This window comes from Rhea americana, unplaced genomic scaffold (genome assembly GCF_003343005.1).
Source record: "Rhea americana isolate MKP2758 unplaced genomic scaffold, rheAme1 scaffold_59, whole genome shotgun sequence".
NCBI classification, from domain to species: domain Eukaryota; kingdom Metazoa; phylum Chordata; class Aves; order Rheiformes; family Rheidae; genus Rhea; species Rhea americana.
The window spans coordinates 2,705,621-2,733,182 of NW_028186745.1; the positions used below are offsets into that span (position 1 = coordinate 2,705,621).

A 27,562-nucleotide genomic window follows, 5' to 3' on the forward strand; every position below is an offset into this window, starting at 1 on the left:
TAGTTAAATATATCCAACAAGCCTTATGAGATGATAGAAAACATCTATTGTTGTTTTAAATATTGCATTATCTAAATCAGTTTGAAAACAACCTTTATCGTATATTATTACAATTAGTGATGGCCTATATTTTCCTGTCTGTAATAACACTTTTGCAGATGCTTCTGCAGACATGTCTTTGAAACCAGTATTAGTAGTGGTAAACTGTTCTGAATCTATTAATTTGGGTTGTAATTTAGAAGGTGTGATTAATTTGTCTTCCAAATATTTGCTTGTATATATTCGGTCTGGGCTTTGTCTATCCTTAGGTCACACACCTGGCATCTGATGAGCACTTTGAACTCAACTAGCTTTCTAACAGGAGTTGAAGGTGCTCAGCTTGCACGATGATGATTTTATGCAGCAAACAACACAAAGAATTCTAGCGCATGTGTGTAATAGCTTCCATAGCCTTTTCCCTTTTGCTCTTTTTAACTGTGGTGCTTCTGTTCCATATTCTGATTTGATTAGAAATTATATAAAAGCCTGAGTGAAGTGAAGTCTGAAGTGGAAACAGTGATAAAAACTGGAAGGCAGATTGTTCAAAAGCAGCAGACAGAGAACCCAAAAGAACTAGATGAAAGACTTACAGCTTTGAAGTTGCAGTATAACGAATTGGGTGCAAAGGTAAGATCTGTGGTTTTATAATGCAAAAGTGTACTCTCGTTTTAACTTGTAAAATGAAAACTAATCTTGGCATGGTCAGTTAACATTCCTTTTTTATTGGTTATTTCCAAGGCCCTCACATTTTTTACATTTTCTAAACAGTGGGACACTAGGAATGATGCCAAAGGCAAATCAACAACAATATTCACTTGTTCTGACTAAAGAAGAAAAAAAAAAAAAAGAAAGAAAGCTTTATCAAATTATAAAATGTCATTATTAGAGTCTGAAACTATACTTCCTTACTTAACATCTTCATTTATTTTTGTCTTTCACCTTAGTGTTTTTTGGGAAGAGGGAGGTGTTTCTTTTTAATGGCTCATTAGCAGTTACTAGTTTCAAACACTTCAGAAAAATTTCTGTGATTTATTTCATGTTTTATCTTAAATGCTGCCTCGAAAAAGAAGAAGAACCTACCTTTTCATTTCCTTTTGCCTCTGGTTAAACAGATCTTTACTTATTTCATTTCTGTTTGTGGCTGATCAAAAATCTATTGGCTGAAAATTCTTTATATTGCAGCTTTCTTCAGGAGACATTTGCCTGCCACTCCACCTTGCTTCATCTGCACTTTTGAGTTTAACTACACATATACTCAATTCCTTTAACGATTGTTACCTATTTTATATCCCATATAAAACTCTGACTCAGCTGTCCACACACAGTCTTTGGTAAGGACATTTATCTTAATAAATAAACCACATATAATATTGTTTGGTCATCACAATGTGATGAATAACTTTTCCATTGTTTTGTATCTCAGATACCAGCAACCACTTATTTAGAATTTGGTCATTTAGTCACCATCCTCCATTTCACAGGAATTACCAAATTTCTTCAAGCTGGGCAAAAGTGGGTCATCCTTAGTGCTCAGTAGTGAAAAATACATTGCCTTGGAATAGAGCTATTGAGGAAAGTTCTACTTTTTAAAACTATCTGGCTTTCATACAATTCTCAGTTTGATGACTGAATATACATTAACATCTAATTAAGAGGACTATATGAGTATTTCTCAATATTCTCTTCRTTCATTTCTGCTTAACTTATAGCAAGAACAAATTGTTTTCAGAACATGACAGTCTATTTTGCCTTATAACACCAGTGATAAATTATCATTCGCAAGTAACCTTGCTGAACCAAACATTAATTTCCAGAGCACTGTCATTCCTTGTGTAAAATTTTCATCTGTACATCATCTTTCTGTCTATCTATTCATCTCTCAATGTATCTATTAATGTACAGTTAAATGCAATTACAGTCATGGTTACTAACAGGACATTTTTTTTTTTACTCAGAATTTTCTCTAGAAGTCAACTGAACAGACGAGGGGAAAGACAGATTACTAATCAATATTAACAAGGCTGTGTTTGAACAAAAAATGCATATCAATCCCTAAAGGCTTAAAGGAAGCTTTCTGCAAATACTGCCATCTTTAATTAATTTGTTTTCCTTCTCCACTCACTAGATTTATTCACAGAACTTGCAAAAACTTTAGAGTGAATTTGATGCAGTATGTGGCTGAATGCACATTATGAGTGAAAGGTATAGTTGTCTGGGGTTTTTTGCTGAAATTTATGCAATTCTAACATACAGAATAGCAGAAAATACAATTCTTTACTTTGYTAGATTATAAATTATTAAGATAAATGAATACATAATCATTAATTATGTAGTAAACTAGTAAAATGAGCCTCCGGTAATTCTGTGTGTCAGTATGTGGTTTAAGCACATAGTGATCATCAAGCCCCACTCGCTATAGTAGAGTAAAACAGTAAGAGTTCCACAGATAATATTAATTTGGAACTGAATTAAAACAGTTCTCTGTCTTGCTAGAAAATGAAGATAGTGAGAAATATCAGTTGTTTGAGTGTGGATAAAACTGGAGAGTCTGTTTCAGTAAGGTGTAGCTAGCTATCATTCGACATAATATGTTTGTTTTCTCTTTTATTTTACAAAGAGCTACAGCACATATTACTGCATTATAGTTAACATAACAACAGAAAGATGCATATCTAATGAAAGGATAAAAATGTGCCATTAGGGAGCCGTTAGTGATCTGAAGTGAGCAATATTGCAAATTAATGTAGGTCAAAAATCCAAAATGCTTTGTTTAACTTTGTTTTCCTAGATTTTGTTTTTCACATTTATTTTTACATAGTATGGTAGTTAACTGTTTTAGAGCCACAAATGCTCAGATATAGAGAACTAAAATAATCACTTACCCATTATCAGTCCCAATTGATGTTATTAAGTTTGGAGAATGAAACACTCTTTTTTTTTTTTTTTTTTTAGAAAAAAAAGTATAATAGCTGTAAGTATAAATAAGTCTCAGGACTGAAATGTATAGCTTCAGGGTAAAGACTTACTCATGTGTAGACTCACTTGCATGATTTGGTATGTGTTCGCATATTGTGCTTCAGGAAGGAGCTTCTATTTAAAACAGTCCCTAATAAGTACATTCTTAAGCATGTGGAATGGATTTTATTAAGTGTATGGAAGTGTTGTGTAATGCCTAGCTCTCAGTCAGGAAAATTGTAATCAACAGAATTTTAATTATTTCTAATAATTTCCTACAATACGTACAGCATTTTGTACAGAAAAATGATTTGGCCAATGAGTACTTGAGACTCTCTGAATCTAAAAATTCTTCTCCCCTTTGAAACGGAGGGGAGTTGAAGGTTAGTTTGTTCTGTTTGTTCTCTTTGTTTTTAGCATATACACATAGGGATATAAATTCCTGTCATTAGACTTGTCCAGTCCAGGATTAATCTTCTGGTCCAGGAATGAGTTTTGTATCCTCAGAATACCAAAGTTTGCCCCTGATTTTTGACCAAATATGTCTTCTAACAGCGATCAATGGTTTGAAAAGTAGTAGTAATCTCAATGCAAATAGATTTGAGATGAAATTGCAAGAAGCCAAAATGTCATTTGTGTGTCACCATGCATTAATGATAATAAATATTTCATGCCAGTGCCTGCTTTTGCATTCAGTATTTTCAGGAGGCTTTTGCATTCATTTGCCTGTGGTCTCTCTTTCTCTCTGACACACATACCTATAAACATATAGGCACAAACAACTGTATTACAGCTTAGATAAGTTTGTTGGATAGGAGTGCCTATGTGGTAGGGGTCTGTATAACCCGTACACCAAATCTCTCTATGGTGATTCAGCATAAGAGATGGCTATACTCTATAACAGAAAGTGGCAGTAATTAGTGATCTTGCTGCCTTCCAAAGGGCCTTGCACGCTGTGTAGGCTATCAGTTACAAGGTCAGATCATTCCTCGCTTGCTCCCTGCTGCATGGGAATTTGACTATTAGACCTCGGCTGTAAAATGAAAAGGCTAAACTAAACCTTTATTTTTGCTTTAAATATCTGTGTTTTCCATTTTATTGACAGTAAGTTTTATTTATCCAAAGGTTCCTGCAAGTAAACTATCTAAGATAACTAAAATGGCTTTAAAATACAGGAAAAAAAAATTATGGCTGTAGCACATATTTGATACCATTGCAGAAAACAGAAGGCCTTAAGAGGGCACTGTTTCCTATTTTTCTTTAGAAATATGTTTTTCTATTCAAAGTATAAAGAGAAACTGATAAAACAGTAACTCCTGGAACATGGGAGTAGTGGAATATTATTTATATTATATGCAGAATATATATATATATATATATATATATATATATATAATATATATAACCCAAATTTCTCCATGTTTGAGCATATATCAGTAGGGGTTTTTTATAGTCTATGAAGTGTTTACGATTCAGTCACACTTAGGATAATGCATTTTGCCTTGTATTGCTGCTAAGTACCTACGAATACCTTTTTACCATGCCTTGTATTTGTTAGCTGCAATATTTTGATTGTTTCTAATGATCAGAATCACTAATACTGATCAGAGGAGGAAAAAAAACATGTGGATTCCTGACTCCATGTATGTGAATCTCTATTTAGCTAAAGAGATGAGTTGTGTGGTCTTTCTTGGGGATTTACCTCTAGTTCTTCCTCTCTGTGAACTGTTAACTCTGAGGGCATATTTAATGAGTTTGGCATATGAGAAAGCACATAGGGAAGAAGAAGCATTCTGAGATTTTAGTAGCACCTCTCTACTGAGTGATAACGTGACAGGGAACACTTTGTTGCTTGTTCTCTGGGAAAATCTGGTCTGTTTACATGGGGATAGTGAAATTCTCCTTACAGGAGAACTAGGAGGCAGCACAAACTTTGATCAGTGTGCCACTGGTTGTATTCAAACAGCTTCAAAGCCCAGAGCCTGGGCTCGTGTGGGGAATGGACTTCAAGGGAAAATTAGAAGGGGTTGGCTATCTAAGGGAACTAGGCATGCAAAAATGCACTGGGAATGAGGAGCAAGAATGTGAAAGGAAACTTATGATGGAAGATGGGGAGGCCGATGAAAAAGAAGCCTGAGATTGCTAGCACTACAAACTGCACTTCCTTTAAAAAGTCTGTAGTATATCCTGACGTTCTCACTGTTTTGCCTACTATTAGTAAGCTCCTGTGAACGCCTAGGAAAACGTATCTTTCGCTGTGTTCATTTATTTAGAGGAGAGATGGCTAATCTTTCAGTTAGTACCAAACAGAATCTCAGGGAGGCATTTGAGCTCAGTATACTTTGATTTTCCCCCTCTATATGAAAGAAAATAAAATCATTATATGACCAAAGCACAAATGTCCTCAYTGCAGAATAGGTGTGAGTCTGATTGTGTACTGGGGACAACTTGCATCCTGCTAAAGTGACAGACACATTTTTTGATAACGTGATGGGAGCGAGGCAAGACAGCTTGGTAAAGAGAGGGTAATGCAAAATATATGAGTTGTTCCACAATGACCCAAATAAATGTTATTAACATTGTTTGCAAATGAGGCGTGTTTCTACTGATTTTTTTCTAGTTTGCTTTGAAAAAGGAAAAAAAATGACAAACTCCTATGCAGAAATGCTACATTTGAAGAGTGTGATTCAAGTCACATGCTAAGAAATTCCAAACTTAAGGTTAACTGTGCAGGTTAAGGTTAGGTTAACTGACATCGTTCAGTGGCTTTTGTGTTTYAAGTTTTGAGGATTTGTTTGGCAGAGATTTTTTTTTCTGTGTGGCGTAACTACATAGAGAAAATCTGAGGGTTCAGTATCACTCTAAAGCCATCTATATGAAAATATACTGTTTGAAGGGGTTTGATATCTATTCTGTGTCTCGAGGAAAGCCTACTAATTCATCTCTTCCAATGTTTGCTAGGCATTACTTCAAAGGGGAGGAGGAGGTTCACTGAGGTCTGCTGCTAGTTCAAACTCAATGAATTGTTATGCACAGATTGTTTTCTTAGGGTTTTAATACTAACAGCAAAATTACAGGTATTGAGAGAACTAAGTGAAGATTTATAACTGTATTAAAAATACAACTTGTCTTGTAAAACTACAAGTTCAGCTGTTACAGAAAAAATGGTGTATAAAAGTGGTATATAAAAGGCATTAAAACACCATGACTGAAGAGTTAAGAAAAACGTCTTTTCTTTCTGCAGGTGACAGAAAAAAAGCAGGAGTTAGAGAAATGCTTGAAATTGTCTCGGAAGCTACRGAAAGAAATTAATGCTCTGACAGAATGGCTTGCAGCGACAGATGCTGAATTGACAAAGAGATCAGCAGTGCAGGGGATGCCTAGCAATTTGGATGCTGAAATTGCCTGGGGCAAGGTAACAATGTAACACTGTACATTCAGATATCTCATCTTTTGCATATTAAAACTTGATAAATAAAGTGAATAAAGACTCTGCTGCATAAATTGGCAGAACTTCAGAACTGCTATGGTATTACCCCATTATAACACTAGTGCTTATAAAAGTAACCATCTTATCTCTGCATATATCCATAGCAYACTTCACTTTTCATATTGGAGTAATCTTCATTGAAATAAATTAAAGATTAGGATTTCTTTTTTTGTAGACTACATCAAATTATTTCTCCAGTATCCATGCAAATAGAGATCCAGGTTGGAACAGTTGGAGAAGGAGTCTCTTAGGTACCCTATCACTAAACTGAAGAATTTTCCCTCTCTCTCCTTCATTCTGTTCTTTCCATGGCTAGAAAAGTGTTTATTTAGCAGTAAAACAGCTCCAGTAAATGCAAGATTAAGAATGTTAGAGCACTATATATTCCACATGTTCAAGTAGCAGCCMAGAGGTGAGATATTTGATTTCTTAATCCTTTTATTTTTGAGCTCATTCATTTTTATTCTGGGGATTTCTTAGCTTTTGTGACTTCACCTTGAACTCTTATGTTAGGTTAAAACTCAAAGCCTAAAATGCAACTTGCCTCARAATTGCTATGTGTGCTGCAGATTAGATGAAAATTATACAGTATCACTGAGGAATGCAAGAGTTATTCATCAGACTATAGCTACGTATGATGGTAAGGCTTTAGCACAATGTCACTCATCACTAGCTAATCTAGTTTATATTCTGCATATGTAATGAAAATACACATTAACTCAGAACACCAGCAAATTAGGCCACCACTATGCACACATACTAAAATCTGTGCTTTTGAGGAAACTCTGCTTGACATTATCTAAAGCTTCAAAAATCCAAATAACTTTGTGCAGCCAGCAGCATTTTGAGTAAGTGTTCCTGTATCAATTCTAAACAAAACAAAGCAAAAASTTAAGCAGTTTCTTTGTGCAAAGATTTAGCAGTTAGCTCTGCTTAATAGGAAGAATCCTTTAAAAATCTTACCAGTTTCTATATGTGTTATATAAATTTTCATGAAAAATATGCAGGCAAACTCACTGCTTCTTTACAAGACTATAGTGGTTTCAAGCACTGGAATAAAATTTGYTTTAGATTTCCTTTTGTTTTTTTGGTCTTTAACCACTGCTTTCATTCTTCGAGCTTGATAAGATGTCTTTAGCCTTGAAATACCCTTAGCTGCTGATTTACGAAACAAGTAACAAGAAAAATTCTGACGCTTTACAAGTCTTCTGTGAGTTATGTAATCTTTTTTATCATCAGTCTCTAAGAGTTATAATTTTTTAAAAGTATTGCCCAAAATATATAGTGAACAATATTCATGATTGTTTGGCTACTATTACTGCTCTGACTATCAAAAAACCCTGATCCCTGGAAACCCCACAACTGCTCAGTATTTTCTCATTTTCACTTACTGCCTTTCCTGCAGTTAAGTCTACTCAGTTCAACTCATCTGTTTTGATTAATATTTTGATCTTATCACACATAATAAAGAAAAAATGTCTGATTTTTAATAGAGGGTTTATGCAATTATATGGTTTAATGCCCCCAAACTAATCTGTCAGTTGTTTGTTGCATTTCCCCAGTAAAGAAAGCAAAAATAAACTTTGGTGATGTTAAACTACACAGTACACTTCTGCTGAAACGGAAATGCAAATCATATGTTCCTGTATGCTTTTTCAGGAAAGCTAATGCAGGTGTGCACAGCTGCAAAGCRGTTTAAATAGGAAGATTTGTCTTTGGTATTGTTTAATAGTTAGTCATTAACCTTAATGCTTTGTAAGTGGCATAAAGASACCTTAAAGCAAGGCTGCTGGTCAGTGCAGTTACCCAGTGGRAAGTCCTTGCTGGGTCTCCCTCTCGCTACAACAAGTACTACATATTTCTATCTCATGGCAATCAAAGGGTAACAAAATGTAGTTAAAATGAGAAATATCAATGCGAGATGTAYGTTAAACAGGTGAATGACTCCACTGAGTAATCTTCAGGAATGCCATAGAGAACTGTGAATTCTCATGAGGAATTGATACCAAAAGGGTTGCAGAAGAAATTGGTAACAACCAAACTTTGGCTTCAGCTCCAGCCTGAAGCCATCCCTTATGTCTGTCCCCATGTACTATCTTACCAATTSTGCTTCAATCACTTCAGCACAAAAATAAGAATAAATGAACAACCTTGGGTGAAAACAGCTGCCTCTTGCTGAGGAATGTGTATTTATTAACTCAGTGTCTTTTGTAACTCCTTTGTCAGGATTCCTTTTATGAAATATAAGCTAGTATTCATGTAAATATAAGAGGCTTTTTAATTTTGAACATTCCAGCAGAAAGTGTAGGCTGCAGGTGCTAGCTTTCCCACTAACAGGTAGGAAACGCTGTATGCTCTCATGCAGACTTTAAAACTCTTGTGAAGACTTCCTAAATCAGGCTTATACTGATATCCTATTGGGATTTCAGTGAGGCGTCATACAAAACAGTACATCAATAATTCAGTGCCCAGAACCAGAGCCTCGCAATATCTGAGTAATGTCGCACCTTGGCGCTTTGGGCCTCCGAGGAGAGTAAGCTGCCGAAGGCAGTAATCCATCTAAGGAAATGCGCTGGGGGCAGGATTAGACCCAGCAGCCTGCCACTGTAAGGAAAGCGATCGGCAAAAACCAGCCCGGGAAACGGAGGAGGAGAGAGGAGAACTCAGTAGCGAGAATGAATTGGAAATTGGAGGTGTGCTGCTGTGGATATGAGCAGCCAGAGAGCTCATAATCTTTCTGTACAGCACCAGGAAGCAGCTATATTTATTACTACACTTTTTTTCCTCTTTCATTTTCAGTACCAAGGATTTTCTTTAAAAGTCAAAGGAACTCAGAGTGTTTCAAAGATAATTATAGAGGTTAGAATAAAAGAATAATACATGTAAACGTTGCCTTGAAGGTGTAAACACCCAGAAATAAATGGGAATGTCCACCTGGAGTAGGAAGTGACCTTAACTAAAAAAAAAAAATTAATCTGAACATGAAGAGAAATCTAGAAATTCTTTAAGGATAAGAAAACCTTGTTGGCTGAGTTAAGTGAAATGAGATGGGCAATATCCTGACAACTGTAAATCATACTTTGTTACTCAGAAGAGAGAAGTTAAATATTTCCATTGCCTTCAATCCACTGTATTCATTGCGTTCAGATAGCAAAAAGGATATGTGAGTGGAAAAATAATCATTACATATTTTATGTTAGAAATTATTTTATAATTTGAAGACTTAGTGAACACAGTTATCACTGAAGCCATTAACTGTTCTGGGATTAATTTGTCTTTTAATCAGGAACTGGCCTGATAAAAAACTGGATTACCACGGAGCAATGTTCTCAAAAAGAAAAAGGCAAATAGTGTTTCTATAGAAATTTCTATACCAATCCCTACTGTTAGCATTATGATTCTGCCAGTGTTTTAAGACTATATTTTATTTGAGGTATATAATACCAGAGTATAAAGTTGACTTGAAGTACACAGAATTACATTAGCTAACACATTTTAGCAACATATTTTCTGTCAGTAAAATCAGTAAAATAAAATTATCTGAAAATTGTGTCAACTGATTGATAGTCAGCAGCCAGAACACAACAAAAATAAATAATGTGTTATGTGTAAATACAAAAAATGCATTAATCAACCACCAAAATGGCCATAATCTCAGTTTTTGAATAATTCTGAGCCTCCTGACTTCTTTTAGAGGGATTTGAATTGTTAAGATTACTTTTTAGCAATCCACAGTATATAAACAATGTGGAATCATATAGAACTTTTCATCTATCACTTGCTGTTTGTGAAGTTTTTAAATCTGCTGATGTTAATGAACAGCATAGTTAAGATATTATCCTTGCTACTTTTTCGCCATTCTAGTGTGCTTGAAAAATATTCCTACACAGTTTAATTTGATGAGCAGTAGTCTTATCATTATAAAGTATAACTCAGAAACCCTCTACACCATATTCTCAGAAAAAAGCCATTCCTATGTGCTTCTGTTTTCAAACATCAGTTGTTCCTAGTTAGCATCTGCTAATGTGGAGGATGTTACAATTTTCACTTCCTTATGAAAAAAAAAATCAATTTACAAAATTGCTAATGCTATCTGTTATACTAYAATGGATGTACACTGCCGCTGCCTAGAAATAGTGGAAAGAAAGAGAATTCTAAACAATATAATGAAGAAATGTCAAATTAAAAGAAAGTATTATCAATGTTGTGGAAGAACTGAAGCTAACTTAATCGTTAGTTTACCTACTAGACAATGTATTATATCATACAGAGACTTGTTTAAGGTCCTCACGGATAGTGTAGTGTGGAGTCCTGCCATTTTCACCACCACTACTAGTTTTTTAGTTGAATTCAGTGGGTCCAGGAACTCATACATAAGAACTCTGAATAGCTGAGAATTGAAATACTGGCAGAGAAGACATTTTTCACTTTGATATTGTGTTCAAGGCCTTAATGTTTTTCAAGAAGGTGAAGGGGACGTGTGATTGATAATTTATCCTACTGGTTATGCATGATCCCTTACTTGCCAGTATACAAGAGTGTTAGTTTTTCTGTTTTCTGAAGGTGCACCCTTTGGTTTACATTATTTCTTTTCTTTGGAAAGAGCAACTCCTGCCATCAGCTGAAGTGCTTCCGTCCTCTTTGATACTTATCAGGAGGGAAATGCCAGCTTTTGGATAGCAGTTTTAGTTAACAGACATTTAATTATCTGATCGGGCTATCTGCATTTCTAGTTGAGCCCAAGACTGGTCAGAGATTGCATGCATGTAAAATATGAAGAAAGTCACAAGCCGCAGTAAATGTGCTTCAGAAATTCTTTTCTAGATGGAAGTAAACCATTCAGAAAAGATGATAAAACTGATCGGCACTCTTCATCCTGAGTTGAAGCTAAACTTTGTTTCATTTTTTTTATGATCACATTTTGGGTTCACTGTGAAAGGAGATAAAATTGCCCTGGAAAAGGGCATGTTGTTGTTACTTTTAGTCTGACAAGAACCTGTTGAAATTGAAACTCTGTTTCAGGTTCTATTGTTCTGTAGTTTCTGGTTTGTTAATAATCTGCATTAATCACATCTAGATTATGTTATTACAATTCCTCAGTGTCTGAGCAAAGTGGTAGAATGTTGAAAATTTCTCCTACTTACTTGAAATGCAAGTGCAAAGTCTTATGTGTGAAAMAACATTACAGAATGAGATCATTAATTCTGTGAAGTATCGGAATGAAGCACTGTTTTAAATGTAACATATGGTAAGTAAGTTGGAGGTACTATTAAGATGGTATTAAATCAAAGAGAGTAATTACTATGCCATCTTCATGGCAATATGAAAATTTTACTTTCCTAACAACACATTATTAACAAAATCATACTGATGCAAGGAGTATTAGAGCATGGAGGTGGTAAAGACGTAGTTCTACTGCAATAGCAGTGTCGATCCTAAAGTCTAAGAATTGTGACTGTGCTTTGATTAGAGATGATTCTTCTTTCAGTATATTCAGGTTATCTAAACGAAATGTAAGTCCCTGGAGACTAGTGATTCTTGCCTTTCTTCTGCTTACTTTGGTTTGTGTTCAGTTTGGATCACTTCATTTCTACCTTGATCTTTGTTTTATAAGCAGAGATCATATCTGGCTGTATCCTTTGAGATCAGGTGATCATGAGTTCAGAGAAATTTTTGTCCTAAAATTTTTCTCTTGATTATATGTTATATTAGATACAAGGAATTTTTGCTTCTCCTTAAGTACTCAGCAATACTCTGAATTGTGTCATCAGTTTTCAGTTTCAATTGTGTCATCAGTATTAAATTTCTGTTGTCTTATGTAAGGTATAAGTATGTGGGGTTTTGCTCTTTTTGCTAGACTTCTTACATGTTGCAGATGTTAAGACATGAGTATTGAGAAAAATATGTGAGAATATTTAAGTCTCTTCACAAAAAAATAATGGTACAAGGAGATGCTGGAAATGCTGGAATGCTTGTAGGATTGCACATATATTTTAGTCACTCAAATGTTAAAATACTGTGGATATAGCCTATTTTAGTATTCTAGTTTGCAGAGTGAAATCCCAGGTGAGTAGAATGAAAAGATTTATTTCTACAGGTAGGTTTAACAGGACAGGAGAACATGGCTTCTGCTGAAGAAGACTGCGCTGAATATGATAGGAATATTAAAGAACTTCATCTGGGTATTTTCAATGCAGTTCAGTAAGACTTGGGATATTATCATGATGCTTTATGGTTGTCTCATTTATTTTGTGAGCTTTATGTGTTAGCTATTTGATAGCTATTTCATTTTACTATATGCAAACTAACTTAAAGTACCTCAATATAAATATTGTAAAATGTGGAATCATTTTTTTAATTGACTATTAAAATTGTATGCTGAACTTTGGAATGAGATAATACACATTTTTTAAAATTAAGCTATTATGAAAAATGATTATTAGAATATGAAGAACACTTACATTTTTATCAGAGCTGGAAAAGAACAATTTATTTTTTACTTATTCTTCACAGAACTCCTTGGCTGCCTATAGGAAGTGAGTGATTGTGTTCCAGTATGAACTTACTGGCTGTTTTAATATTTGATGATCTTACTGTGGAGAATTTTTAATTTCCTGAATTTTTATTTTTTATTCTGTTCCTTATAGGCAACACGGAAGGAGATTGAGAAACGCCAGATCCATCTTAAGAGCATCAGTGATTTAGGAGAGAATTTGAAGACAGTGCTGAAAGGAAAAGAAAGTCTAGTGGAGGATAAACTCAGCCTCCTGAACAGTAATTGGATAGCAGTAACCTCACGAGCAGAGGAATGGTTCAATTTATTACTGGTAAGAGTAATGTATTTGTGCACATAGTTTACTAAACAAGATTTTAATATAAAAATGCATAGGAAGTGTTGGTGCCCAGTCTTAGGTGCTCTGCCTCGTAGGATTGCTTTTTCTGGTCCCTTAGAGTATGCTTGTCTAATACAGAGATAAACAAAAAAATCACATTGGTTTTTTTCTCTACTCTCTATTTTAACAGTTTTGCTACATTTTTACACAGTGACGGCACTGTGGAGTCTTGTTTGTTAGCTCTTCCCTTTCCTGTGTGCCTCAGTAGAGCTTTCCTGGATTGTTCTTTTGCCTAATGAATAAAAAGCAGTTTCTCCTCAAAGACCTTAATTACTTGCATTTGGAGCAAGTGAAGAAAACAATCAAATGAGTTGAATAAGTCTTGGCATTGAAACTCGTAACTTCGACTGCTTTTGACCACATTGCTCTTTCTGCTTAGATCACTAGTATGGTTTGGAAGCAAATCCTCATTTTTGTSTTGTTGTGGCTAGCATGTTTACTTTGATGTGTGTGACCTAGATTCATTGCAGAGGCAACTAAATCAAAGCTCTGCTCAGGGTGCACACCCAGTATGCTCTGAACAATGATCTGATCCTCCAGACCGGTGTGAGCTTCCTTTGGGCAATGGTGTGGTGTAGTGTTTGATGGAGATGTTTAGTTAAGGGGACCAGAATAATGGACTAGACAGTCCAAAATGAAACCATAAACCACGTATAATACAGTTCTCAGAGCTCTAGCTCCTGCTGTTTCAAGCTACTGGCAGGTACTTAACTATAGTCTCCCCTAAAATTCATTCTGTTGTGAAGCGATGATAACTTGAATGCTTAAATGCAGGTTATTAACTATTTGTCTACCAGAATCCCTTAGAAGATCTTCTGCATTGTTTCTAGTGCCGAGGTAGCAGAAGTAGCAGTAGCAGTTTCAACACGGAGAATTGGAGTGGTTCTCACAGGTGTATTAACCTTTATCATGACTTCAGCATTTCAGAGCTTGATATCTTAGCACGCCAGTAGTGTCCATGTGGCTGCCTTAAGAATGTGTCTGTGACTGGCATACAGCACCATCGTGGGTCCTCTGCTGCTATATGCAGGGTGCATATCTGGTTATATCTGGTTGGGTGTATTCTATCTGGAAAACTTAAACATTTCCTTCAGTAGGATATAGTTACTCAGCTTTGACATAGAATGGTTTATAAGAAGCATGTAATGGAGTTTATAGACTGGTGTACTGATGTATTATTCTACCTTCTCTCTCTCTCTCTCTGCTTTGAATTTTTATATTAGTATTTACTAGAACCCTTGATAAAGMAGGTATAAGAGAGGAGGTTGGTCCTTTATTATGCTTATTAATTTTAGATTAAGGYGTAGAGATGGATGGAGATGCACGTGGWGGGCGAAAGGACAGTGCTACTAAAATCTTTAATCTCTTGTGTATGATACACATATGTTCTGCACAGGGATTTTAATAATTTAAAGAACTGCAATTGCTGTACTAGTAAGTAATATTCTTTATGACCAAAAAGAACAGCTCAATGACATGTTACAGTGACTGTTGCTGTTACACTAGTAAAATATCCGTGTTCTTATAGTCTATATTGAGACGTACACATAGTTCCCTGGGAATTTTGAGGTGCATATGCATAGACYTTATTATAGTGAGCTCACTAAGAAAAGACGAAGAGATTTTAAACTGAAAAAAAAAAACTTTTATCAGAATATCATCTAGAATACCTTTTTAAAAGCAAACTCAAAGCAAAGAGGTTAGACAAAACATTTAAGTTTTATATACACAGCTCCATTTCCAGGTTATGACTTTGCAAGTGTGTCCTTGTTTCTCTCTGGGTTTCATTTAATTTAAGAGCCTTCCAAAGTGAGTTCTCTACCTGGTTCCTAGGAAGCTCTTCTTGCCATCATGTGTAAGCCTGGCTATCAGCTTCCTGCTCCTCTCAGCAGTCTCTCTGAGCTGCAGGCACCCACCTCTTGCTGTGATCAGAGCACCCTCCTCTTTCTCTGCCTGTCACTTTGGRAGCTTCTCCCTCTCCTACAACGTCTTTTCAAACAAATATAACGTATAAAGTGAGAACAAACAAATAAAAAGATGCTCACCTCCACAGAAACAAGTACTTACTGTACCAAAAAAGCAAGTTAAATTTCATAATACATGCATGTTTGCCACAGTTTGCATAATTATGGCTATTATTTCACTTCTGATTACTTTTTTGTATGCAGTATTTACCTTTTTCATATACAGGAATATCAAAAGCACTTGGAGGCTTTTGATCAGAAAGTAGCTAATGTCACAACTTGGATGTATCGTGCTGAAATACTGTTGGATGAATCTGATAAACAAAAACCCCAGCAAAAAGAGGAAATTCTTAAGGTAAAAAAATGTAATTTTCTGGAAAGCCTTGATTTTATTCTAAAAAAGAACATGTCAAAACTAGTGGATTTTGAAAGGTATCACAAATTGATAGAGTAATATTCATTTTTCTGTGATAAAGCTACCCTCTGGCAGCTTGTAGATTACTGAATAAATTTGCACTGTATAGCAAAAGTTAAATCCCTGCAGAAGAGAAACAGATATGTTATAAGGCTTGGGGACTTCATGGTGAGTAGAACATCATCTTTTTGAGCCTGTATTTGCTGGAAAATATTTCTTAAACACATCTGTTTAAAAAAAAAAAACAACCCTTTTTCTCTGTGATTTTCATTTTTCATTACTTTTCTATTTCTCTGTGACACCTTTCTGCTGTCTATGATATCTGCATTAGTTGTCTCTTGTCACATAATTGTTTTAATTCCATAAACTCTGTGGTGATTCTAGTCTGCTACCACCACAGACAAGAATATTCTATGGTGAACTAGCTGTGTTACGACAGGTCAGTGTACTGATCAAAAGCTTTATTTGGTTTGTGGCGTCTTTTGACCAACGGATTAGGAATTGAATTCTGGATAGACATGAATTTTAAAGTATCTCATATAAGATAAATTCTTTGTTTAACACTAAACTCTGAATTATCATTTATATGGATTTTGCTTTGCTCCAGAAAACAGTGTGAGGCTTGATTTTGTATTCCACTAGCTGAGGAATGGTTTGCAAATCAAAAAGAGGACTGTATTGCTGACACGAACCTAATGATATGATTTCCTAAAGCAAAACTTTACAAATTCCAAAGCAGCTATAGTTTCCAACTAGCATTTCCATAGAGCATAAATCAATGCCTCATTGGTGTCAGAAGAATTACAGGATAGACTTTTGTAGTAGGATGAACAATTTTACCATGATAACATATAGAGTACAATTATCTTTTCCATCAAAACAGGCATAACAGACATTTCATACAGTGAGTGAAATGTGCTTCCTAAAGACCAGCTTTGTTTATGATTCTGTAACATCTAGCTATCTCTTTGGRCCTCTGCCCTTATTACGATCTACCATTAAGACAGCTACTGCAGAGGAAGMGGGTATTGTTTTCCCTCTGCTTTTTTGAATACGTAGTAGATGTATTTTTTTTAAAAAAAAAATCACACTGCTGTTTATCTGGTCATTTTTCCATACCTTCACTATGACCATGAATGGTAATGTAAACAACAGCTATACGTCCAGTTCTTTTATAAGTCAGTTAGCAGCACTTCTTATCTTTAGGACCAGTAGAATAATCTAATGCACTCTGAAATAAAATGAGGATTGAATTACTGCAGAAAGGACTCTATCTAGAAATAGTATGTTCATCATTATTTTCCACTAGAAGATTTTAAGTAGTTGTGTAGATACATTTTTGTATAAATTTGAGAGATGTGAATAGAAATGTTATCTAATATATTTCTACTGTATTTTCACGCTTACTCATAATTATCTGAATTTGCTTTGTGGTTTTGCTCCCTATTCCTTGGCACACTCTCTCTCTCTCTCTTTCTCTCTCTTTGCATTTATTACTAACTTCAAGCCCTGTCTCTTGCTCACGGACTGTAGCGCTTAAAGGCTGAGCTGAATGATATGCATCCAAAGGTGGACTCTGTACGTGACCGGGCAGTAGAGTTGATGACAAACCACGGAGATCACTGCAGGAAAGTAATAGAACCTAAACTGTCAGAGCTCAACCAGCGATTTGCAGCTATATCACAAAGAATTAAGAGTGGAAAGGTAGGAGGAACTGCTTCCATGGGGAGATATATACAAAATGGTATTTATATAAGGTACACAATTACAGCTACATGGGGGGATGTAGCTTCCCCAGTACTAAATGTTGAAAGGAAAAAGAAATTGTGGTTCCTAAAAATATTAAGAAAAAAAAATATGAGGTTTGGGGGGATTTGGCATCAAAGGTCTTGCTCTTTTCACCATTTTACCATTAGAAGTATTTGGTGACTTCATATGAATTTAACAGTGCTTACTTCATGAACTTATRAAGAACAAATATCATCATGGAATTAGTAAGATTCTTAGTCTTCTCAAAGCATGAATAGCCTTTTTTWTATATATATACACTAGTTTCGGGGCAGTAGTATTTCATTAAATGCACCTAGTCTTTTCCTATGAGGCTGTGGYTTCACCAATGTTTGACACACATACAGATTACATAAACTGTACTTCAGCTGTTCGTCTCTGCTACTAGTGTGAGTACTTTACTGAATCTAAATTTAACATAGATTAGGTCRTTTATATCCAAGTTGTGATTTCTGAGGTGGGATGGAGGAGGATATAAGACAACTCCTTACTCCATTGCATTTGCTGCCTTTATCACAGTGAGCAATTTGGAAGGGRTGGAAGATCGAAGCAGGAAGCCATGTAGGTTGGTATATGGGATCCTGCCTGACCTTAACTTATAACCATGGTGGCTAGTGTAGTGGCACTGGAAATGAATGCGCAGAGGAGCAGAGGCAGAGCAGGAAATAAAGCACAAGTCTCCTGAGCTCCAGTTCTGTGCACTGTTTATTTAAGTGCTCTGCTTCCTTGTCTCCCTGGGTTGCATGGCTGTATCAAAATGTAGCATACCTGAAGAAGTGTAATGGTAGAATGGATTTTGTGACCTTCTACACACAAAAGTCTTTTAAAGTGTAATTATTACATTGCTGTTTCCTGAATTCTGTCTCAGGGTTTGTGGTTTTTCCCCTCAATATTTTAATTTCCCCTTAGAACATGCTACCCTCATGTACCCAATGCCCAACGGCATCAAAAGCAGCTGAGCCTTAGAAGAGCGTAAACAAAGGCASGTGGTTTTCAGCTGTTGTCTGGGGTACTCAGTACCCTGTGTAATCAGCACATTGTTTGTGGCATACTTGGGTTTTTTAAGTTTCATTTCTGGAACAGAAAAGAATATGCCCTATGAAAAACACTTCATGCAAGAAAATGTGAAGTAATGGGAGACGATGTCTGTAATTTCTTCCAAACTTTAAAAGAGATGCACAGGAATACAGTCCGGGGTTTCTTTTCCACAGATAAAGAAAGGCCATAAAAATGAACAGTGGCATATGGTTGGTATCATTAAAATTAACAGCAGTGTGATTCACATTAATCTTAAATACAAGATTTGTACAAAAGAGGATATTTGTGAATCCATCAGAATGCTATTTATATAACTTTTTGTTTTAAGAATATGTCTTATTTTGATATTAGAAAATTTATTCAGAAAATAATCATCATTCTTGGGTTTTTTTTTTCTGTAACTTGAATATTACTGGAGAGTAAACTGCTGGGTTGTTTAAATGTGGTGTAATATTTTGGCTAAAGGGAAGAATTGAAAATATTCCTTGTTTTGTAAGTGCTAACAAAGTCCAACTGCATTATTTCATCTTTGCTAGCTGGTTTCATCTGGGTGGTTTCTAATGATTTTGCTGTTCAAAGAGGTGCAAGTTATTTAGCTTCCTTGACTGAGAACAAAATTACTGTCAGTGTGCTAGTTTGTTCCACCATTCCAGGGTTTCTTTTATCATATATTTCTGCATGACAACAGACAAGACACCTTTTTCAAAAGCATCAACTTTTCTTACATAGTTTTAACATAATTTTTAAGGAAAAAAATTGTGTTATATTAGTACATTTAAAAATATATTTTGTAGTTTTGTAATTTTTGCATCTTTATACAGTACAAACACTTACTGTAGTTTCTCARTAAAGTAAGATTGCTTTGTATTTGTAAAGCAACACTAAAGTCTTAACTGCTTTTATTTACCATCATTACTTTGAAATTTGGAGGTCACTGTTAATTATCTTATATAAATGTAGGCATTTTTTCCTGTCTTTTTGGTAGAAAACTATGTTTGGAATTATATGGATTATTAACACTTCAGAAAGTTGGAGATGCACAGGGTCTTAGGCAGAAAAATGCATATCTTTCTCCAAATATTGATTCATTCTGTTAGTACATTTTCATTGGTTTATTTTGCCACTACCAAACTATTACAACAAGGGAGACTGTGGATATTGGTTAAAGCTATTTCTAAACTAGTTTCTTTGACCTCACTGTTTTGTATAGCATACAGTTTCCTGYGTTCAGGTTCTTTATGGTTGTCCTRCTGAACCATTCCCCTTCAACTTTGATGTTTACAGCATTCARATGCTTTTCAAACATTATCTACTGCCTGACTAGCATTGCAACAAATAAGTATAATCAAACACATTATATTTTTAGTTGCCTTTTTATTAGTAAACATAATCATGATTTGTACGTCTACTTCAAGTTCAATCTCCACCCAAAACTTTTACTTTCRTAAGCCCTCAATCAGTTTGTATAGAACTAAAGATGCTTTTTACCTTTTGCTACTGTAAATTTTATTTCAGCTTCAGACATGCATATCAGGGGGGTTTTGTTTTCTGAGAGAGTCCATGGACACAAAAATTGCTATTGCTGCTGCTTATTCTGTGATTGAACTGAATGAGGACGGAGCCTGAGCTTCAGTTGATTGCTGAGACACGTTACGAAGACTGAATTTAGACCACTCAGCTCGACCCCAGAGCCCTGTCTGCGCAAAGCGTGGACGGCCAACACTTTGGCACAAAGCCCAGACAGCTGGGCTGTGTCATGTTTCTGTTCTGAACATTTGTCATATGGCAGTCTGCAATTCCCTCTCAGTTTTACCACGCATTACAAAGTGCTCTAAGCATCCAGGGCTGGTGCAGCCTTTAGGGTAGTGAGAAATTAAGGAACAGTGGGCCCACCTGTAGATGGTTCATCATAGGCGTTAACTACCTGTGTGCGTTGTACGCTGTTGGAACGTGCATGTGAGCTCACTCAGAGAAGGAGAAAAAGATGCTCATCAGGAACAAGTTTCATCTGAATGTGCAGCCTGCAAGCATATTAGCTTTCCTCGCGGTGTTTTCTTTCAGATTTTCTTCCAAAAAGATCATAAGACTATGTTCAAGGTGGAGTGGCAACATGCTCACTGAGCTTTGTATGCTATGCACCTAGCAAGATGAGGGGAAGAATTTTATCTCTAGTTCAGTGTTTAGAGGACATGTCCTTAGGGAACGGACAGCCAGGGTTTGGTTCACAAATGTAGTTTATGGTAACAGGTATTGTATAAGACAGAGAGACAAAACCTTCTCTGTATTCTTGTCTGTACTCTTGACTTGCTGCATGAATTTGGATAAATGACTAAATTACTGGGCTCCATGCTTTGTCCACTTGTCAAATTGAAGAAACTATATTTCCCTTTRTCATGATTTCAGTTTGATGGGCTGAAAAGTTGTTATTCTTCCTATATGTCTTCTAGTGAGATTTAAGTACTTCTGAAGACATCCTTCAGAGCATTTGTGAAGAAATTACTGAGTAGCTTGCTATTATTTCTACCTCAGTTGAAGTGTTCTCTGAGCATAATTCTGAACTTCTTGATGAAAATTTGTGAGCACAAAATGATTCCCTATAAATATTATACATTACTATATTTCTATTAATATCCTGAAATGTGCAGAATCTTTGGCACTAAGATGATGAAGTAGATGCAGTTAAGGTTTTTTTTACCCAAAGTCTTCCAGCTCATCTGTGGACAGCTGAGAATAGGTGACAGATCTTCTGACACCAGCTGATGTGCGGTCTATCTCGTTTTAATTAATTACGTGTTTTTTATAATCCTCATTACAATCTTTTGATTATTATAAATACTGATTGGACTGGAGGGAGAATAAAAGAGTAAAAAAGAATTGATCAGAATATAATGTACTTATGGCTTTAACTAGTGGAGTTTTGCATCTTTTTTTAAAAAAAGTTCCTAGAGCATCATAAAGCGTTAATTACCTTTAAATATAAATTTTATTCAAGAATCATCAAGAATTTATTGCTTGATTTTGCATTTATACCTGTTGAGGGAAGAAAGCTTTTACTGTTAATCCTTTGCAATACATAATAATTGTATATTAAACTATACACAGGCATTCAGGTATCAGGCAGATAAAGGAAAGCAATGGAAAAGATGGTTTATTATTGTTAATAAGTGGCCCTTCTTGTTTTAGAATTTAAAACTKAAGAAATACAAAAAGATGAAGCACTACAGTTAATATTCTACATAATTTTAGGGGGGATTGTGTCTRTTTTGCATAGATTGAGGTTTTTGTCATCTCTTTTTTGTTGAAGCTTTTGTGAGTCACAGCACTTTTAGTGAGGTTGCTTTGTTTTGATTTTAATGTGTTATGAAATATTGTTAGGGGAATATCTGATACAAAGATTATCTGTCTTTTGTTTTGAGGTAGAGATTATGTAATTCACCTGGCATTTTTGTTGTTCTTCATGACAGACCAATGATTTCAAAACACTGAAACAAATTATCATGACGTTGTTCTCRAGTAGTAGTAGTAGGTGGTTATTCATCTGAACGGATTGCTTGTTGCTGTGAGAGTAATTTCTGACAAACTAGATTTTGCCAAGTGGCGTCAACATCTAATTTCTTAGACAAACTGTTAARTTAGATCACTTATCTGAATCTCTTTTAACACACAAATGTGAGAATATCAAATTTTTTGGTAATCTACACTCATAATAATATATTTTATTATATGAAAGTTACACAGGATTGTTAAATACCTATCTTTATTTGTATCTTTGGATATGCTGAGTTGTATGGTGTAGATATTTTTCTCTTTTTACAGAAAGTCTACTAGAATTTTTGCAGTAGGAGGTAGAACAGAGGTCTCTTTTGGTTTATGTCTCTAATAAAACTGYTAAGTATGTGATTTAAATAAGTAATCTCTGTCTGTCTCCCATTTTAGCCCTTCATTCCTTTGAAGGAAGTGGAGCAATTTGACTTCGATATACAAAAATTACTTGAACCACTGGAGGCTGAAATTCAGCAGGGGGTGAATCTGAAAGAGGAAGACTTCAATAAAGATATGGTAAATTGGTTGAAGTGCAGGTCTGAGTGAAGTAGACAGGGAGATGAATAAAACCTGGGTAAAAATTAGAAGCTTCAACATCTGCATTTAGATCTTTAGATATGAATTGCACAATTTTTTAGCTTGCTAATGTATTATAATTTCAAAGGTCTCAGGTTACAATCAGCTAAATTTTTTAGTGACAGTTTGCAGTTATATGAAAAACATTTTTGACCCATGTAAAATTAACACTGAGCAAAGGAGGAATGTTATCCACAGCCACCAGCAGTATTACATAATAGGATATTAAAATTTCTGTAGCAGTAGGAAGACCAAGAAAACTCAGAATTGTGTATCTATTTGGGTAACACAGCAAGAGAAGACCTTCACCATAGACAAATGCTAGGTAATGGTCACTGAAATAAAATGCCATCCATGCCAATTAGTTCTTAACAGATCTGACCGTAGTATTTATTGTGAATAGTTTGTGGCAGTTGTACATTTTATTACTTACATATTGATCATAAGTCAACTGCAAATGTTTGCTGTTTGTAAGTAGTAAAACTTATTTGTGCAAATTTAAAAATAAAAGAGGAGTAAAATATTGCCGTACTTTGCTACCATTGCCCTTGTAGTATATTTTATCCAGAGTGATTTTCAGAGTAATTCCATTTCTTGGTCGCCCAATAATAGTGATATCTCTTTAGGTCCCTCTCCTCATAAGTCATCAGCAGAATCAAATATATATTTCTTTACAGGTAATATAAAGAATCTGTATTCTTTTCAATTTAAAGAATTATTCAAAGATATCTATTTTAYGTCAATGGTGAAAGGAATCTCTGTATGACATTTTTTTCTTCCCTTTCTTTTTCCACAGAAAAAATGCTAGCTGTTTAGAGCAGTATTTATTGCAGTTGTAAGTTCTGAGTGAATCAGTTTTGGCCAGGTTGTTTCCAGTAATATAGCATATTTTTTCCCTTTCTTTGTATAAAATGTTTAGTATAGTTCAAGAGATATGCTCTGAAATGTCGTTGCATAGATTTGCCGGCCATGTAAAAAATGCCTAGTGGTATTTTTTCCCCTACAAGAGTACTTATTTTGCATAGTGATGATATGAGGTGTTTAGGAGTCACATGGCTTTCTAGCATAGTAGCAATTATTTAGAATATTTTAGATGTRCATCATTTTTTCTTATTTAAAGTAAAATGTATTTTAACTTTTTTGCATTTAATGTTTTCGTCCTGTTATCTTGGAAGCTGCATAAATTCTAATCTCAAGCATCTGTTTTTTCAAGTGCTGTTTTACTTGTACCACTCAAGTCTCTAAATGTGTTGTAGAGAGTAAGTAAAAGCTATAGTGTCTTCAGTGGATGTTAGGTGATTACCTTAGCAGAGAAAACGTAGGCTTTTTATGTCTATATTTCCTCGTATTTAAGTAATAAATAGATTTAAATGCACATTATACATGTTATCTTTTTAAATTAGAGTGAAGACGATGAGAGCACAGTAAAAGAATTGCTACAAAGGGGAGACACTCTTCAAAAGAGAATCACAGATGAGAGAAAACGGGAGGAAATAAAGATAAAACAACAGCTGTTGCAGACTAAACATAATGCTCTCAAGGTATAGGAGCTAAAGTTATAAGCTCACGCTACTAAACCTTTTTTGGTCTTTATTCAGGGCAATGTTCTGTTAAGTTAAATGAAACCTCATTACTATTTAGTGCCTAGTCATTTTAAACAATTCACCTCTAAGTATATATTTGCTTATACATGTCTCTTAATGCCTTGGGAAACACATATTAAATATTCGGGTTAACAAATACTGTTTTGTCCCTAGTTTTACAACCAGGTTACTACCAGTTGGACTACGGAGATCTCTGTTAATAACTACTTTTTTAARCCAGTATGCAGGTTTTATGTTTCTCCAGCACTGAAGACCTTACATACAATTATTTCTCACARATTTTTATTTTCAGTTGTAGCACATACTTTTTATACAGGACATATTGATGTTTTATCCATTAATGAATTAAAAGATTTATATGCTATGCTGTTTTCGTGAGAATGTTGGTTCMCATTTCTTTAAAATTGTAATAGATTACCAACAAACCTAGCAGCTAAGAGGCTGAAAATCAAGGTATATATCAAAATTCTGTGTTATAATAGTGCTGGAGCTATAGCTGCCTGGTACTGTACCTATAAGCATCCACARTGAGGTGTATTTGGACAAACTGATAGATTTAACTGTGTCTTCTTCCCAGGAAAAAAATGTAATGGGAAAGAAAGAATCATAGTTGGGCAGTCAGCTTGGTTACCTACCTGGAGGTGTAGACTCTGGCTTGTATAGGAAATTGTCTCACTGAATCACAATTTTTAGTATTTTGGAGGAGAAGAAATTTTCTTTCTCTTGAAAACTGTCATTCATTTTTTTATGGCTCTGGGAATGTGCCATGGTTACATTTTATTGTTACTGATTTTTGAGTAAAACCTTTCCTTTCTGTGAGGATTTTGTTCTAACTTTTACTGACCATTGTGAATTCATTAAAAGAATAGATAGAAGATACGAATGTTTCCTCCACATTTAAAAGAAACTAAAAATTTGTTAGATTTTTTTGTGACTCTTCCAAATTAAATGCAAGTAATTCATAATTTTTACTTAGGTGAAATAAGACCTATTTTCCCGAACTCTGCTTTTGACCAGATCCCTTACTGGCTGTGTGTATGGAATAGAGTGACTGATTTTGAGCGACTCAGTTAAAGCATTCAATCTTGTCAAATAAAATTCAAGAACAGTCTCAGAAGGTTCATCTGAATATTTTTACATAAAATGCATCAGCAATGTTTTAAGTTGCGTGTTAAAAAGTTATAATAGTGAAAATATTTTCTGAATTCTGCATGAGTAAAGTTAGATAGTTAAAGCAAATTCATATAGAATATTTTTTTATAATGCTTATAGGAAAGAAAAAAACATTTTTGAATTTCTTGTTAAAGAGAAATTTTTATAAAGCAGCTGAGTCAAACACAAGACATTTACTATATAAATTTTCTTTAATTTAAGAGAGAAAACTTGACTTTTCATATGTTTCTGTATTGAAATGATTTTTCTTTGAATAGCTACAGAGTTGGCATGCAGGCTAGAATTTCACAGGAGACCACAAAGTACAGGAAACCCACTTATTTCTAGATATTAAGTAGGCTGTGTTTCCATCTATCCAGTAAGTATTTCAGAGCAGAAGCATTTTATATAAAATGTTGACATTTATGTATAGTCTTAATTTCTCTGAATATTGGTGACTACATCAGTGGTTTATTCAGCATGTGAATAAAACTGAATTAGGGAATCTAAGSTCCCTTCCAACCTTACTGATTCTATGATTCTGTGAATCTCTTTCAACAGAAAAAAATAGTCTGTGTTAAATTGAAGAAAATATGCTCTGTTCAGATACTTATATACATAGTTTAAATATCAACATTTAATTTTTTAAAAGTTATACACTTTTCCTTTTTCCCCTCAATGTACACACATGCCAATCCATATTTGATAAGCCTTTAATTCATATTCTAATAATGTCTGCACTGTGAACAGGACTTGAGGTCTCAAAGAAGAAAAAAGGCTTTAGAGATTTCTCATCAGTGGTATCAGTACAAGAGACAGGCTGATGACCTAATGACATGGCTGGATGACATTGAGAAAAAGTTAGCCAGTCTACCAGACCCCAAAGATGAGCAGAAGCTAAAGGTAATGTTGTTTTGGGATGGCAATGGTAGATTTTTTTTTTTAGTGATATTTTATTAATTTAAAAGACAACAAATGCAACAAATATTCTGATACCTATAGAAAATTAACAATTCAGTACTTTATTTCTGTCTTATAAAAAAACAGAAGCAAACAAACAAMCCCCCCTCAACAATACTTGTTCAAATGGACATTTCTTTGTTGTGCAATATCTTGTATTCATGTGTTATGCAGAATGCTATATACGTGATTTGAAACACACTAAATAAAGATTTCTGTTATTAATTTGGAAAGTGTGCAATGTATTAAAAAGCATCAAATGTTTTCTAGTAAATATTGTAATTGATTTTATGTATCTTTGTTCCAGATGAACAAATGACTTACCGATATATGGATGACCTCTTTTTCATGTTAGCACATTCATTTTCATCAGAACATACTCATATGTCACTGTCAAACTCTATAGATTTATTTACATATTGTCAAAGGTTTTCCTACTTTATTTTGCATCGTCTTTCTTTGCTTCATTCTCTGTTGAGTTTCCCAGAGCGTAAGAAAGGAGCTAAGTAATATATTTAGTCAAGTAATTTTTGTAAACACTCTTTGTCCTGAATATACTGACCCTTACAGATAAAAGGATTTCTCCAATTGCCCATCAAGAATCAGGAAGGGGAAACTGTTGGCCTTTGCTAACTAGTTTTCAATGTACACTAGTTGTTAACCCCTCTACAGCCAATCTACAAGAAGGTTCTTCAACTGAAGTTCTGTTTGTTTTGTCTAACTGTAAAATAAGACATGAAATAACTGTACATTTTAATTGTAACAATAAAATGGAAATGGAAATTCTGACAAAAGTATTTTGCTAATTCTAMGTTGATGGATCTAGTTAGCTAACTGTCCTGGGCCCTGTATTGGTTTTGCTCACCAGGAGATTGATGGAGAATTGGAGAAGAAGAAGGAAGATGTGAATGCGGTGCACAGGCAAGCTGAACGCTTGTCTAAGGATGGGGCTGCAAAAGCAGTGGAGCCAACCCTGATACAGCTCAGCAGGCGCTGGCGAGATTTTGAGAGCAAATTTGCTCAGTTTCGAAGACTCAACTATGCACAAATTGTGAGTTGTTACCAGCAAACCCATATGTTTGCAACTGCTACTACTAACAGCATCCTACTAACAATGAGAGCTTCAGGGGCAGTGTCAATTCTTC

General features: G+C 34.9%; 1 protein-coding gene across 9 annotated transcripts in view; it reads left to right on the plus strand.

Annotated features, from left to right (window-relative positions):
- The window catches only part of DMD (dystrophin), a 1,137,868-nt gene that overhangs the window by 414,473 nt on the left and 695,833 nt on the right, over positions 1-27,562 (plus strand). For 8 of the 9 annotated variants that reach the window (XM_085319436.1, XM_085319439.1, XM_085319437.1 and 5 more), the window contains 9 exons: positions 511-666; positions 6,239-6,409; positions 13,132-13,311; positions 15,568-15,696; positions 17,290-17,460; positions 22,519-22,641; positions 24,105-24,242; positions 26,208-26,360; positions 27,286-27,468. In XM_085319436.1, coding sequence (XP_085175562.1) covers positions 511-666; positions 6,239-6,409; positions 13,132-13,311; positions 15,568-15,696; positions 17,290-17,460; positions 22,519-22,641; positions 24,105-24,242; positions 26,208-26,360; positions 27,286-27,468 — 1,404 coding nt within the window. The remainder of the gene's footprint in view (positions 1-510; positions 667-6,238; positions 6,410-13,131; positions 13,312-15,567; positions 15,697-17,289; positions 17,461-22,518; positions 22,642-24,104; positions 24,243-26,207; positions 26,361-27,285; positions 27,469-27,562) is intronic. The other variant, XM_085319446.1, reaches the window with a different exon arrangement.